Consider the following 16239-nt stretch of genomic DNA (forward strand, 5'->3'; position numbering starts at 1 on the left):
TGCGGCGCTGGCCGCTCCCGGATGTGTGCCTAGCGCCGGAAGAGAAGGCAGCCCCCCTCTCTCGGCCCGGCCATCTTGTGGGAAGAGCTGAAGCAGGCGCTCTTGGCTCGGCGCGGCCCGCTGCAATCCGTGGAGGAACGCGCCGCCGAGCCACCATCATGCCTGGGCACTTACAGGAAGGCTTCGGCTGCGTGGTCACCAACCGATTCGACCAGTTATTTGACGACGAATCGGACCCCTTCGAGGTGTTGAAGGCAGCAGAGAACAAGAAAAAAGAAGCCGGCGGGGGCGGCGTTGGGGGCCCTGGGGCCAAGAGCGCAGCTCAGGCCGCAGCTCAGACCAACTCCAATGCGGCGGGCAAACAGCTGCGTAAAGAGTCCCAGAAAGATCGCAAGAATCCGCTGCCCCCCAGCGTCGGCGTGGTTGACAAGAAGGAGGAGACGCAGCCGCCCGTGGCGCTTAAGAAAGAAGGTAAAAGCAGTGGTAGACACCCAGGATGGAAGGAAGGAGCGAGGGGACTTGGGGCTAACACTCGCCTCTGGGGCTCCGAGGGCTCGCAGCCCTTGGCCGCCGATATCCCTGCGTTTCCCTCAACGCGACAAAAGCCAGGTCCTGCGAAGGTGTTGGGAGCGTGTAAGCCCAAGTTCAAACCGCCACCTGCAAGGATACTGGAACCACCCCTTCCCGCCTCAGGTCTGAGCCGAGAAGCGTGGTCGGGATCCTGGGAGGCTGTTGCCTTCCCGCCGGATTCCTTGGCGGGCGAGCGCATGGACCGAGGCTCGGTGAAGGGAGCCACTGCTCGGAGCACTTGTAGTGAAGCGGGTAGCGGGGGCTCCGCGGCTTCTTCCTGCTCGGAGCTCCCCCCTCAGTCTGCTGCCCTGAGGTGAGGTTGTCTCCTTTAGGCTTCTGTCTTGCCATCTTGTCCCAGGATGGTGCGGGGTACGCCTGAGAAAGAGGGTAGAGTTTTCTGCCTACGTACACACCCCCCACCCGCATGTTCGAACCTCTCGGATATTGTGGAATAAGCTGCCCTTGTAGGTGCACACGTGCTTTATTGTCCCCCCCATCGCCCCCTTAACTATTACAAACTTAATAACTTGCTGGAGTGAGCAAGCTGTTGGGAGAGGAATTTGGCCACTCGGGATTGAGCAGAAGCGGGACTTCTGAATGAAAACGTGTTGGCAGGAAATCCTGAAACTCGTTCTCGAGTCAAGATCTCTTTTATCTACCCGGTCGAACCCCCCGCCCCCCACGCAGCGTTTCGTGTGGTGTGCCCCTGGCCTGAGCCTCGTGGCTGTCACAGCGGTAGCCACCGCAGAGTGCTTTTGAGTCTATGTCTTTTTCTCCCCATGTGCGTGAAGCATGGTCGGGATTTCATTGGCGGGTAGTAGCTGCTTTCAGGTCATTGTAAACTTCGCGGGATTGCCGTGAACTTGGTGTTTGCACTCTCCCTCATTCCTGGTTTCTCTTTGGTGGTGGGTGAAAAAGCATAGTAGTGAGGAGTAAGGAAAAATCTTAAAGATCCGTAGTAAGTAGGTGTAGGACCTAAGCTCTGAATCGTAAAGATTGTCTCTGTGTGTTGAAAGTTGAAATTTTGCCACGTGCTTCAGAAAGGAGTTCTTAGCTTTAGTTGAGTTTGATAGCCTTCAACTAATTTAAAAATAAAAACAATTGTGTTAAGTTTTGGTTTAGAATTTTTATGAAATATAGAGAGAACTTTGTGAGGCTTGGGATGAAGAACCTAGGTGGTAAATAAAACAATTATATTAAAATTACAGGTTGGAGAGGGAAGCACAAGTTGGAGTATTAGAAAGTATGCATCTTTGAGGCTAAATACTCAGCTAGGCTTTATAGCAGGCTCTACAGGCTGTAGCACAATGTAATAAATCATTTAATTTCTATGTTAAGTAACACTGACTAGTGTAGGCATTTAAACTGCTCAAGTTTACCTCCTTTATCACACTAATTCAAAGAAGGTACGTGAAAAAATGGAATCTGAAGTTTGTTCACTCGTTTTGAATGTTCAAAACGTGAGGTGTGCTTTAAACCCCTCAGTTTGATCATAAAGTCCGTTTATGAAATAAACTTTTACCTGGAACCTAGTATTTTAAATTATAAAGTTAGTTATTTGATTAATTTATAAGCAGGACTGCATTTATCATTCAGTAGTCTTTCCTTGGGAAAATTTCCATTATTAGCTATCAACATTTTCCTTAGGTCAGCATTTCAGAGCACACTTCACCTTAAATTGCATAAAACACAGGTTATAAAAATGTTGAATGAAAAAAATTCATTTTGAGAGCCTACTATGTAGCAGTCATTTCTGGGCATTGGGGAAGTACAGACCTGTAAACAAAGTCCTGGACTCTTGTAGTAGGAAGGATTGTTAACCTGATCATGTGTTCTGTGCCTTTGAATAGAGGTCCTGGCACAATCCTAGATATGCTTTAGGTAGATATTTACTGTTTATATTCTATGAATTTTGTAGTTTGTCTTTTGCCCACTTGAGGAACTTGAGAATCGACACCACTGAACATCACCAAGGTCTATTCTCATTTGTTTTTTAATGTTGAAAGCATGGAATATAGTGAAAAATCTAGAGACACATTTTTAAATGTCAATTGCTGCATGGATTTATTTGTAAGTGTTTTAGATTCTGTAAGCCTGATACTGAATATTGGAGTAGGGAAGCAAACCATTGTTCATTTGGGTGTGTGAGGCTTGGATATTGTAAGAACTGGTTCCCTGGCTCCACCCCATACACTACCTCTGAGGAAATTTTTTTTGAATGCCTTGGTGTAAGGTCTAACATTTGTGGTCTGTCCTGAGAGTTTATGTGGAATGGGCCTTAAAATTTCATTTAAGAGTTTGACATTTACCATTCGACTGCAAGCAACTGAACAGTTGGGAGCATCTTGGTGGTGGTACACTTTCTTAGAAAGAACCAGGGTGAACCAACTTACTTTCTTGTTGTGAAATCAATTCCTCAGGTAACTGGCAGAAATTGTGGTTTGGGAATTAGAACATACCTAAAATTTTACAGTCTAAATTTAACCATCAGTCTACTTATCCTTAAGGTCACCATGGGGCCTTTTGGCCTTAGACACAAACAGAAAAAGGGTAAGGAGGGAAATCAGTAAATGCTTCAGCCATCATTTAGTGTCACAAGTTTGTTTCTTCTTGCTTAATTTGTGTCTGTGGTTTTTAAAGATTTCTTGAAAACATAATTGTAAGGGCAAACCAAAAAAAATTTCTCTGTAATAATAGCTTCTGGTTGCATAACAGTGTGTTTTAAAATTAGGGGTGGTATGTATGTATATGTTTGCATGTATACACATATATATATAAACTGCAGTAGGAAGAGGGTTAAGTAGCTACTTTCAACTATAGAGATGTAATCTTTTTTAAAATTTTTTATTGAAGTATAGTTCATTTACAAAATATGTTACTTTCTGCTGTACACTGAAGTGATTCAGTTATACATGTGTGTATATATAATCTTTTTTAATATATTCCATTATGGTTTGTCACAAGATATTGAATATAGTTTCCCATATTATACAGTAAGACCTTATTATTCATTGGATATAATCTTAAATGCCATTTGCTTTCCCTTCAGTTTTGTAATTAATAAAATCATCAGTCTTTTTACTCTTTTTTTTCCTCTTCAGATTATGTAAAATAAAATAATGCCTTCAGTGTTGGTGTGTTGTTTTTTTTTAAGGGTCCTTATCTGGTGTTGTGTTGGTTTGCTTGACTATTTGTAAATGGCTACTGTCATTAATTGTTTTTACTATATCATTTGCTTAAAATTTCTTTGAATTTAGAATTTTAAATTAAGAGGTGGGCATCTTGAAAAGTGAGAGAAATAACTAAAGGACTTCCAGGTCAGTTACAGAGAGTGCTTTAGGGGGGGAAATGGTTTGGCAAACTAAATGGAATTTTGAAACAAGTTTATTTAAATAGAAATTTTTCTGAAGTACTTTGTTAAACTTCAGAGGTGCCCAGTGTTAGCCTTTTTCAACAGAAAGTGCTAGTAGTGGACTTAAAGAGTAGCATTTTTTTTTTCTAACAGTCTAGGTGTAAATGTTTTGTGTTGCAGAAATGATTTGCTTATGTGGGTTTTTTTTTTTTCTAACCGTTTTAGGAATAAGACGCGTTGGAAGAAGACCTGATCAACAACTTCAGGGTGAAGGGAAGATAATTGATAGGAGACCAGAAAGGCGACCACCTCGTGAAAGAAGATTTGAAAAGCCACTTGAAGAAAAGGGTGAAGGAGGAGAATTTTCTGTTGATAGGCAAGATTGTTTCTTAATCTCTTCATGTATTGTCAGTCTATAGACATACATCTTAACACATATAAATTGAGCATAATTGCCAGGAAGCAGTGTGGTTGGTTAATTGTATCAGTTTTTTCAGCAGACCATGTGAGTGTGTGTGTTATTAATGACATTTTGGTAACAGTTTTTGGTATTCAGATTTAGATTTCTTGTAGTGAAACACTTCAATTATGCTAGGTTAGATGTGTTTATTTTAATTTTTAAGTATATGAGTGAATAGCAGTTTTATTAGATTATAATGTGAAATGAGTAACAGTGGAAGAGTGTATGCATTAGTAGTAAAAAAGAATGTCAAAGTAAGCTTCTTACTTTGGGGAATTTCCTAGTTCTGATTCCCTTTAAAACTGTTTAGAAATAGACTATTTTGAATTTTCTAAAACATATTTAACAGTTGGGATATGAGCCAATAAATATGTTCCTGTATTTTTGAGTCTTTTACTTTCCCTCATTTTTTTTCCAGAAACCTTAGAAGTATGTAATATTTTTCATTTGTTGTAGACCGATTATTGACCGGCCTATCCGAGGCCGTGGTGGCCTTGGAAGAGGTCGAGGAGGTCGTGGACGTGGAATGGGCCGAGGAGATGGCTTTGATTCTCGTGGCAAACGTGAATTTGATAGGCATAGTGGGAGTGATAGATCGTAAGTCTTATATTGGTTTTTATTATACTTTAATATTTGAATCTACTTCTTTAATAAAACAAAATTTGAATTTCTAGAACTAAAGAGTATTATGTTAACTCAGTTTTGTTAGTTCTTTTTCACATTACAGTGGCCTGAAGCATGAGGACAAACGTGGAGGGAGCGGATCTCACAACTGGGGAACTGTCAAAGATGAGTTAACGTTGGTATTTCTGTTTTTTAATAAATGATTTTAATAAAATTGTATAGTTTACTTTTGAGGTTTGCCCTTACTTCTGTTAAACATTTACTTGTCCTTGGGACAAGAATGGATGCTGTCATCTCAGCTACTTCCTTACAAGATGATGGGTCATTTTTTTTAGATACATTTGGGTTATAATGTGTCGAATGACCAATTTTCCTATGTTTCAAAAGTGATACTTTTCATATAGGTATATCACTTTTATTGAAACCTTATATTGAAGTTATTTGAGTATTCTGCTATTGTATGTTACTTATATTATAGTTCGTATTCTAGCTATTGACCCTTTGGTGATTATAAAAACTTGAAAAGCTTGGCGGGGCTTTGTATTAGAACTGCTGCCATTCTACTTTTTGAATAATGTGCTTGAGCTATAACTTGGATTAGTATATATTTTTAAATTATTTTCTACAGGGGAGTAAATTCAGTAGGAAAAAACTGGGAATGTGAGAATTTTAAAATACTTCTGTATAAAGACTCTTTTAAAAACTACATGTACATGGACCTAGATGCCTTTTTTTTTCTTTCTTTCCTTAGAGAGTCCCCCAAATACATTCAGAAACAAATATCTTATAATTGCAGTGACTTGGAACAATCAAATGTGACTGAGGAAACACCTGAAGGTGAAGAACATCCAGTTGCGGACACTGAAAATAAGTAAGTGATTTTGTGTGTGGTGGTAATGCTTGAGTATTGCAATGTTTGGGATTTACCAAAAAAACAATCTATAGGCTTAATGTTGTTAAATATTTGCTTTTTAACAGGAGATACTTTATTATACTCCATTCCTTCAAATAGTAGAGGAGTAGTTTACACATGTATATGTTGGGCTGTAATGGTTTGACAAATAGAAATGGTTATTTCTGTTTGGAATTACCATTGGTGTCTTAAAAAGATAAGGAAGATATGTATCTTAGTAAATCCTGTTAGCCCTGAGCACAGGGCTAACCTGAGAATAACCTGAGAATTATTTGCAGCTCATAGTTCAAAGTACTTTGGGCTCAGTAGCTGTATACATTTTATACTAAGACAGTTGAAAATGAGAAAATGTGACTATTAAAATTAGTTCCTCCATCTCTTTGAGGGTTTTTTCTGTTGACATAGAATGTGGAATACAGCATTATTGGCTTGTTTTAAAATGTGTGAGGAGAGCAAGGGCCAGAATATGTTATCATTTCACTAGGTTTCTTATTTTCTGAGTTTTGAGGTACGAGACAGTTTTGAAATTGTTTGTTCAAGGGTTAGAGAGTTTTAAAGATTCAAGTTATGCTGGTAGAAATAGTTTTATGCCTTCCTCTGTCTTCCATCAATACAAGCAGAAGTTATATGTTAGTCATTTCTTTCAGTATGTAGTTTAAAGTCTTGCATTGCAGATTATTTAGGTCAGTAATTCTTAGTCAAGGCATAATCATTCATTTAGGGAGGGGATGCTTTTCTAAACTCTTTTTCTCCAGAATTGTTCTTAGAGTGAAGTACTTTTAATGATTAGAAAGTCATATTTAGTGGATTTGCTTAAATAAGGAATAATAATTGATTTATTATTAGAGAAAATTACTATTATTTTTAGTTATTACTAAAAATATATTATTTTTAGTTATACTGTTAGTTATTTTAGTTATTACTATTATTACTGTAAGATAAAAATACATGGTGTTGAGTGATGTGTTGAACTTTGTTTTATTTTATATGAAACTATGAATATTTTGTGTGGTAAACAATGGAATATGTAAGTTAAATGAACCTTATACAACACTTAGTTACAAAGCTCAACACAAATATTGTTCCCTTAATGAAGAACCTTCATTTATTTAAATGAGTAAATATTTAATTTGTTTAAATGTTTAAACATATTTAAATAACCTTAAGAGTAATCTGCCAAGATTGTAACTGTTTATACATACAAACAGTTATGTAAGAGATATATTGGTATTGATAGGGTATTGGAAGCAAATTTTAGCTCAGTTCCCAGGACTGAAATCTGAAATTGGAGTTCGGGGTGTTGAGCCTAAAGACCATGATGATGACATTAGCTTACATATGCAAGTGTAAATTTAAGAAAAACAGTTTTGGCTGAATTTGATTGGTTCCTTTAAGTATAGTTCTTGAGTTTCAGTTTTGTTTCATTTGATTCTTACAACAACCCTTGGAGGTAGATGTCATGGTTTCATGATGTGATAAATGTATGCTGAGTTCTGCTCTTGGCTAGGTTACAAGTTAGGAGTAACTGGGACCTTTTTCTATCTTTAGTTTTCTGATCTGCAAACTGACAGGGTTGGACTTGATACTTAAAATTGCATCATTTCAGTATAAACTTGGTCTGGGGAGTTTAAGATGAGATTTTTCAAACAGTAAAGAATAGCATGTATGTGAGTTATTTGAGCTCTGAGGCTAACTGAAATCACCTGCTATCTTTGGAAAGAAGCGGTGCTCCCAAAATAGCAAACTTGTTTGGTAACAATTGAAAATTGAGATTAAATAGTGAATTCCTAGGTGCATGCTTTGTTTCTGTAAAAAAGAAACAGGATAATATATAATAGTTATAGTCTGAGAATTATATTAGAAATAAAGCAATTTTGTATTAAGTATTGAAAACCAGTATTTTATAGAAAGTTCCATTACTAGTGAAACTTTAGTTTCCTGTTCATGTACACACTGGTTTGAAAGTTGGAGTATATATAAAGATTGGATTTGTAGAAATTAAAGATTTGCTTTAATGTTAACAAAAAGTATGGGGGAACAGTTCTCTTATATTCTTAAATGTAAAAACTTGGTTGTCATGGGCAGCCTAGATGATTACCTTCATGTGTGTTATAAATTACGTATTATGGAAATTAAAAATGTGTTTTAGCAGAAGCTAAATTAGATTTCAATCACATACTGTAAGTTTTAAAAACAGTAGTGTGGTTTTAAAAAATGTGTTCTAGGTTTAATAAAGCCAGTTCAAGATTGTGTTACTGATAGATGATCATTTAAGAGTTTATGAAGATGAATTGTATGTTCCTTCGTTATCCGTATTTTCACTGATTCAACAAACAGTGAATTCCTGGTCGCTACCAAGTCACATGTTAGCCATTGGGTTACAAAGAAAACTGATTTTCCTGTCCTTGGGTAATCTAGATGATTACCAACCAGCTAAGGTTGGTACTTCCTCACTTACACTTATAAGTTCTGTGATTTTATGAGCCCCCTACCAGGTGTAATACTGAAACATCTTCACACAGGGAGAATGAAGTTGAAGAAGTAAAGGAAGAGGGTCCAAAAGAAATGACTTTGGATGAGTGGAAGGCTATTCAAAATAAGGACCGGGCAAAAGTAGAATTTAATATCCGAAAACCAAATGAAGGTGCTGATGGGCAGTGGAAGAAGGGATTTGTTCTTCATAAGTCAAAAAGTGAAGAGGTAAAGTGAAGTTTTGTGGTGGTTGAAAATGTTCAGACTTGTCTTGAATTGCATATACAATTTTTGTTTTAAAATAAAGTTTTACATAGGATTATTTGAGACATATATTGCCCCCAAAGGAAAATAAACTGCATTATGATATAGTCTTAAGAAATTATTCTTTTAAAGTTGTAATCTTTTTAAAAATCTTAACTGGGAGTCATTAAGACTTGTATTAGGTTGAAAGGTTGGCATTTTTTATGTGGTATAACTTTAAACTGTCTGCCTTTGCCATGTATAAATAATATCCAGGAATCTTTAGTAAGTCTTTACTGAAGAGTAATAGCTTGTGAAGACCAGAGAATTTATGAGTTTCCTTTCCTTAGGAAACAAGGAAACTAATGAAAATACTTGAGAAAGACTTGTGACTTTCGATTTGGTGGCTTTTATTTAAGTCTTGGGGCACACATTCTTAGGGGAGTATCCTACTGTTATATCTTTTTAGGGTTTATGTAAGTATGAGCTTTTAGTCACAGTTAAACTGAAATGTTATGAAGGTAACCTGTAATGTAAAAAATACAGTAAAAATCTTTCTACATTTTAATTTTCTAAGCAAAATAATTGTGAAACAAGCTTGGAAATATTCTGCGCTAAAATAGAAACTTTAGAGATGATTTTTTAAACATAGGCATCATGAAGGTAGTATGAATGAGACAGTCGTGTGTTATTTCCTGTCAGTAAAGAAAAAACATTTTGCTTCATTAGAATGCTTTGGGTTTCTTGTAGTTCTTCCTGATAAAGTTGTTTTGTGTATCTGTAAAATCCAAAGAGAATCTTGATTTAAAGAACCATAGAAGTTCACTTTGGGGAGATTATTTATTTGAACTAATTATTAAACTGCTTCAGTTCAGTTCAGTCGCTGAGTCTTGTCCGACTCTTTGCGACCCCATGAATCGCAGCACGCCAGACCTTCCTGTCCATCACCAACTCCCAGAGTCTACCCAAACCCATGTCCATCGAGTCGGTGATACCGTCCAGCCATCTCATTGTCTGTCATCCCCTTCTCCTGCCCCCAATCCTTCCCAGCATTAGGGTCTTTTCCAATGAGTCAACTCTTCTCATGAGGTGGCCAAAGTATTGGAGTTTCAGCTTCAACATCAGTCCTTCCAATAAACATCCAGGACTGATCTCCTTTAGGATGGACTGGTTGGATCTCCTTGTAGCCCAAGGGACTCTCAAGAGTCTTCTCCAACACCACAGTTCAAAAGCATCAATTCTTCGGCACTCAGCTTTCTTCACCATCCAACTCTCACATCCATACATGACTACTGGAAAAACCATAGCCTTGACTAGACAAACCTCTGTTGGCAGAGTAATGTCTGCTTTTCAATATGCTGTCTAGGTTGGTCATAACCTTCCTTCCAAGGAGTAAGCGTCTTTTAATTTCATGGCTGCAATCACCATCAGCAGTGATTTTGGAGCCCCCCAAAATAAAGTCTGACACTGTTTGCACTGTTTTCCCCATCTATTTCCCATGAAGTGATGGGAGCAGATGCCATAATCTTAGTTTTCTGAATGTTGAGCTTTAAGCCAACTTTTTCACTCTCCTCTTCCACTTTCATCAAGAGGCTCTTTAATTCTTTGCTTTCTGCCATAAGGGTGGTGTCATCTGCATATCTGAGGTTATTGATATTTCTCCCGGCAATCTTGATTCCAGCTTGTGCTTCTTCCAGCCCAGCGTTTCTCGTGATGTACTCTGCATATAAGTTAAATAAGCAGGGTGACAATATACAGCCTTGATGTACTCCTTTTCCTATTTGGAACCAGTCTGTTGTTCCATGTCTAGTTCTAACTGTTGCTTCCTGACCTGCATACAGGTTTCTCAAGAGATAGGTCAGATGGTCTGGTATTCCCATCTCTTTGAGAATTTTCCACAGTTTATTGTGATCCACACAAAGGCTTTGGCATAGTCAATAAAGCAGAAATAGGTGTTTTTCTGGAACTCTTCTTGCTTTTTCAATGATCCAGTGGATGTTGGCTATTTGATCTCTGGTTCCTCTGCCTTTTCTAAAACCAGCTTGAACATCTGGAAGTTCACAGTTCACGTATTGCTGAAGCCTGGCTTGGAGAATTTTGAGCATTACTTTACTAGTGTGTAAGATGAGTGCAATTTTGCAGTAGTTTGAGCATTCTTTGGCATTGCCTTTTTTTGGGATTGGAATGAAAACTGACCTTTTCCAGTCCTGTGGCCACTGCTGAGTTTTCCAGATTTGCTGGCATATTGAGTGCAGCACTTTCACAGCATCATCTTTGAGGATTTGAAATAGCTCAACTGGAATTCCATCACCTCCACTAGGATAATGCAAAAAAAGTACTTTGGCACGTTTGAGACAATTATTCATAAGTTTCTGGGGTCCCTGCAGAATTATTCTTCAGAACAGGACACAGACATGAAATACTTTGGTATAATCTTAGATTTTATCATTACCATAATACCCTTCAAACTCTTAATGAATTTTATAGATATCTGGTTAAGTATCCCATCTTTAAGTGTTTTATATTGAGCTTTTCAGAAGTAATTATTACACAGGGTGATATATATATATATATATAATCAGAATTTTCTGATAATTATAAAATGTGAAATTGGTTATGAATAAACATTTTTGTTATCAACCACTTACATATGCTTGGACCCTCATAGTTAGGCTGCTTTTGTGACGCTGTCCTTGGAATCTGGCCTTATTGGCATATATGGCCTTATCACTTGAATACAGAGTGTCTCTGATGTAGAACTTTTGGTTTTCTTACTTTACAATGGTGTGAAAGCAACACACATACATAGTAGAAACCATATTTCAAATTTTTATCTCCCAGGCTAAATATGCAGTATTCAGTTGTCTGTGATGCTGGGCAGCAGCAGTGAACTGCAGTTCCCAGTCAGGCTCCTGATCTTGAGGATAAAGAAGGACTGATACACTTAAAAAACAGTTGTGTGGGTTTTTTTGCTTTTCACTTTGAATACTACATTTAATAAACTACGTGAGATATTTAACACATTATAATAAAGGCTTTGTGGATTTGTTCTAGATGATTTTGCTCTGCTGTAGGCTAATGTAGATGTCCTAAGCACATTGAAGGTAGGCTAGGCCAAGCTATGATGTATTTAGTAGGTTAGGTATATTAAATGTATTTTGGACTTAAAGATAATCTGGGGTTTATCAGGATGCAACCTCATTGTAACTTGATAACTGGTCTTTAAGTTTGTTGTATACAGTGTTTTGAGTACTCTTTTTTCTTTTATTATACTTACCTTCATCTTCACAATAAAAATGAAGTAGTTAGGGAAAGGAAGACACTTTTTTGAGAAATGGAGAACTGAATTATTGACAGCTGAGACCAAGCTCTTATTTCCTTAATTATTGCACAGTGCTATAGAAAAAAAGCCCTGTAAATTGATCCTGGTTGTTTACTTGAAGAGTGGGGATGTAACCTGAATATCCATGCTTCCTCTTATTTACTATAGTAATACCTTCAAGATTGTTTTCAGTAATATATAACCTTAAGCTTTTTTGCTTCTTGCTCTAGAAATTTATAAATGGTTTTAACTAATAAATTGATATTGTTGTTTTGCAATAGCTAACATTTAAAATCAGACACTTCACATATGTAATTGACTTATTTGCTAGTGATTTTGTATTTTAGGCTCCTTTAAATTTAATATTTTTTAAATGTTAAAATTAATATTTTTTTAAATTTAAAAAATTTGAAAATATTTTTAAAAACCTTTCTTTTTAAAGAAAGACACAAAAGGGATGTAATTTAGTTTGGGTATTAGATGATTAAAGGAATGAAAGTCTGTTCCAAATAAACAATTTGTACTTGAAAAGGTAATTATTAACAGTTGTAATATTACAGTATATTTAGAATGAAATACCCTTCAGAAAAGAGGATTATACATGTATTTAGAAAAATTAAAACATACTTTAAATTAGTGTAGGAAGTTTCCAACTAGAAGATTAAAACCCATTCTCCCAAATGTACAAAAGAAAATCAGGCATTAAGCAATGTGAGATTGCTTGGCATTTTTGCAGTCTGTCATGTGGCTTGGGATCTGAATTTCACAAATATGATGACTTCATTTTAAAGAAGGTTCCTTTGGTAAATTTAAGGCATGGTTTTATTTGTGCACAGTTTTTGAAGGTTGTTTATGTAACATGTTTCACTTGAATCTGTAGTTCTCCAATTTATATGGAAGAACATGTTTAAGTATAAACAGAAAAGCATTTTGAGAAGTCTATACACAATTTCTTCCTCAAGTCATAGTTGGTATAGAGCAAAAGTTCTCTCTAGAACTCTTTTTTTCTTTTTTTACTTTACAATGTTGTATTGGTTTTGCCATACATTGTCATGAATCTGCCATGGGTGTACATGTGTTCCCCATCCAGAACCCCCCTCCCACCTCTCTCCCCATCCCATCCCTCTGGGTCATCCCAGTGCACCAGCCCCTAGCACACTGTATCATGCAACTAAAACTTAATGAAGAGATTCAGTAATGTTTATGACAGAAATATATACCATCTATCTGAAAGTCTTCATCAGAGGTTCAGATTGGAATCCTAATCCGAAGGGCATATTTTAAATGTACTTATTCACCCCTGGTGGCTCAGAGGGTAAAGAATCTGCCTGAAGTGCAGGAGACCAAGCTTCTATCCCTGGATCAGAACGATCCCCTGGAGAAGGAAATGGCTACCCATTCAAGTATTCTTGCCTGGAGAATCCCATGGACGGAGGAGCTTGGTAGGCTACAGTCCATAGCGTTGCAAAGAGTCAGACACGAGTGAGCAACTAACACTTCATTCATACTTCACTGCTAAAGATTTTACTTCAGTAGGTTTGAGATGGGGCCCAGCCACTTGAGTAGTTGTGATAATACCTCTAATCAAGACTTGCTAGTATCACCTATAATTAAAGTTAAGGGAATATGAAGTGGAGAAAAGTGAAAGAAATTCTTCCTGCTAGATTACTGTAGCTGATCCCAAAGCTTACTAATTACCTGTTGCTACATTTTTTCACACAAAGGACAGGTTGTAGGAAGCTCATTTAGAAATAAACAACGTTGCTTTCCTATTAATCAAATCACCCAGTGGCCTTCATTTGAAATTTTAGGCTCATGCTGAAGACTCAGTTATGGATCACCATTTCCGGAAGCCAGCAAATGATATAACATCTCAGCTGGAGATCAATTTTGGAGACCTTGGCCGCCCAGGACGTGGTGGCAGGGGAGGACGAGGTGGCCGTGGACGTGGTGGACGTCCAAACCGTGGCATCAGGACTGACAAGGTAATTTTAAGACATATTCTACCGTTGTAAGTAATTTGAGGGACCTCTTTTGATGGATGACTGACCTAACTCCTTTTGGGGATATAAGTAGAAGAAAAAGGTTGGCATGCCTTTAAGAAATTACATTTTAGGTTATATTTTTGTTCAAAGCACTTAAATGACTGTTTAGTGCTGCCAGTGGTTAAGTTTATCACCCTTTATTGAACACTTAATTTAATTTAGTGCTTGTCATGGTACTGTGCTTTTAAAAAAAATTCCCATTCTACAGAAGATGAAATTCAGGTGCAAGGAACCAAAGTAAATTTGAGTTAGTTCATTGTGTCTTACAGTCTATTTCAGAACCAACCATAATGTCCTGAATTCTCTACATCTGATAAATTGGCACCCCATCTGCTTGATTGAGTCTGACAATGTTTAATTATAGTAGTAACTTAATATCCTAGATTTTATGGTCATCTGTAACAGTGTAGTGATATTTTGTTTTTTCCCTCTGTAACATGGGTTCTTTTTAAAGGCCAGCATGGCAACCCACTCCAGTGTTCTTGCCTAGAGAATCCCAGGGACGGCGGAGCCTGGTGGGCTGCCGTCTATGGGGTCACACAGAGTCGGACACGACTGAAGCGACTTAGCAGCATTGTGTATATGGATCTTTTCAATACTTTTTTGTTTTGTAATTTGTATTTTGACTATAAATAGCCATTGAGTTCCTTCCTATCAATTATAAATATGCTGCTTGCTACTAAGTCACCTCAGTCGTGTCCGACTCTGTGCGACCCCATTGATGGCAGCCCAGCAGGCTCCGCCGTCCCTGGGATTCTCCACGCAAGAACACTGGAGTGGGTTGCCATTTCCTTCTCCAATGCATGAAAGTGAAAAGTGAAAGTGAAGTCGTTTAGTCGTGTCCGACTCTTAGCGACCCCATGGACTGCAGCCTACCAGGCCCTTCCATCCATGAGATTTTCCAGGCAAGAGTACTGGAGTAGGGTGCCATTGCCTTCTCCGAAATATGCTGCTTAAATAATTATAATTGGTTTCTTAGCCTGCTTTCATTGCTATTCTTATGATTAGCAAGTGGGAAAAATAAAAGAATATTGAACAACAGTGAATCCACATACATACCTTGTGTGAATCTACTAGTGTGATTTGTTAGAAAAACAAATAACCCATGGTGTTACCAGGAGTTTTCTCAGATCTTGATAGAAAATTCAGGGCAGGGTTCATTGCAAATATTTGTAGCCCTGTTTGTTTTTTTAATTTTACTGGAGTTTACAATGTTGTATTCGTTTCTGCAGAGTGGATCTGTTATATATATACACATATATTCACTTGTTTTTAGATTCTTTTTATATATAGGTTGTTACAATACAGTCGGTCATTATTAGTTACCTATTTTATATATAGTAGTGTGTATATGTTGATCTCAGTCTCCCAGTTTATCCCCCCCAAGTCCTAGTCTGATCCATAATTTTAACTTTTGAAAGTAAAAGCTTTGGCATATTTTACTTACTGTAATAAAACTTTGTTTTTTTAAGAATCTGTCTAAATGTAGCCACTGGAAATATATTAATAAGATTGGAGAATCATTAATTTTGCTTGTTTCTTTTTCAGTCAAGTGCTTCTGCTCCTGATGTGGATGACCCAGAGGCATTCCCAGCTCTGGCTTAACTGGATGCCATAAGACAGCCCTGGTTCCTTTGTGGACCCTCCTCTTTGAGGCTTGCATGCTTAAGGATCCCAAACGACTAAGAAATTTAAAAAAAACAAAAAAAAAGACTGTCATTCATACCATTCACACCTAAAGACTGAATTTTATCTGTTTTGAAAATGAACTTCTCCTGCTACACAGAAGTAACAATATGGTAGTCAGTTTTGTATTTAGAAATGTATTGGTAGCAGGGATGTTTTCATAATTTTCAGAGATTATGCATTCTTCATGAATACTTTTGTATTGCTGCTTGCAAATATGCATTTCCAAACTTGAAATATAGGTGTGAACAGTGTGTACCAGTTTAAAGCTTTCACTTCATTTGTGTTTTTTAATTAAGGATTTAGATGTTCCCCCTATTACAAACTGGTTTTAAATATTGGACATAATAATATCAATTTTAATACCTGCTTTGCATTTTCACACATGGTCAACTGGGACATGTAAACTTTGTCAAATTTTATGCTGTGTGGAATACTAACTACTTTATGTATTTTAACTTAGTTTTAATATTTTCATTTCTGGGGATAAGGTCTTTTTCACTTCTCATGATAGCTGTTATATATGCTAAATCTTTATATACAGAAATATCA

The 16239-nt window shown here is 37.1% G+C and overlaps 1 protein-coding gene across 4 annotated transcripts; it reads left to right on the forward strand.

Annotated features, from left to right (window-relative positions):
• Nucleotides 1-56: 56 nt before the first annotated feature.
• On the forward strand, nucleotides 57-15955 carry SERBP1 (SERPINE1 mRNA binding protein 1). 4 transcript variants are annotated; one of them, XM_081490720.1, is made up of 8 exons: nucleotides 57-471; nucleotides 4148-4298; nucleotides 4839-4979; nucleotides 5092-5181; nucleotides 5758-5877; nucleotides 8442-8619; nucleotides 13768-13941; nucleotides 15550-15955. In XM_081490720.1, the coding sequence occupies exons 1-8, from the start codon at nucleotides 159-161 to the stop codon at nucleotides 15604-15606; spliced, it is 1224 nt and encodes a 407-aa protein (XP_081346846.1). In that variant the 5' UTR covers nucleotides 57-158; the 3' UTR covers nucleotides 15607-15955. The 4 variants fall into 4 exon arrangements, with proteins under 4 accessions (XP_081346846.1, XP_081346847.1, XP_081346848.1 ...); XM_081490721.1 differs by having other exon boundaries at nucleotides 5803-5877; XM_081490722.1 differs by having other exon boundaries at nucleotides 5110-5181.
• Nucleotides 15956-16239: the final 284 nt, after the last annotated feature.

This window comes from Giraffa tippelskirchi, chromosome 5 (assembly GCF_054371585.1).
Source record: "Giraffa tippelskirchi isolate mGirTip1 chromosome 5, T2T-mGirTip1v1.2.pri, whole genome shotgun sequence".
NCBI classification, from domain to species: domain Eukaryota; kingdom Metazoa; phylum Chordata; class Mammalia; order Artiodactyla; family Giraffidae; genus Giraffa; species Giraffa tippelskirchi.

Coding starts and splice junctions, on each gene's coding strand:
- SERBP1 (XM_081490720.1), top strand. CDS start 159: ATGCCTGGGCACTTACAGGAAGGCTTCGGCTGCGTGGTCACCAACCGA. Junction 472..4,147: donor CGTGGCGCTTAAGAAAGAAG/GTAAAAGCAGTG, acceptor TAACCGTTTTAG/GAATAAGACGCGTTGGAAGA. Junction 4,299..4,838: donor GGAGAATTTTCTGTTGATAG/GCAAGATTGTTT, acceptor CATTTGTTGTAG/ACCGATTATTGACCGGCCTA.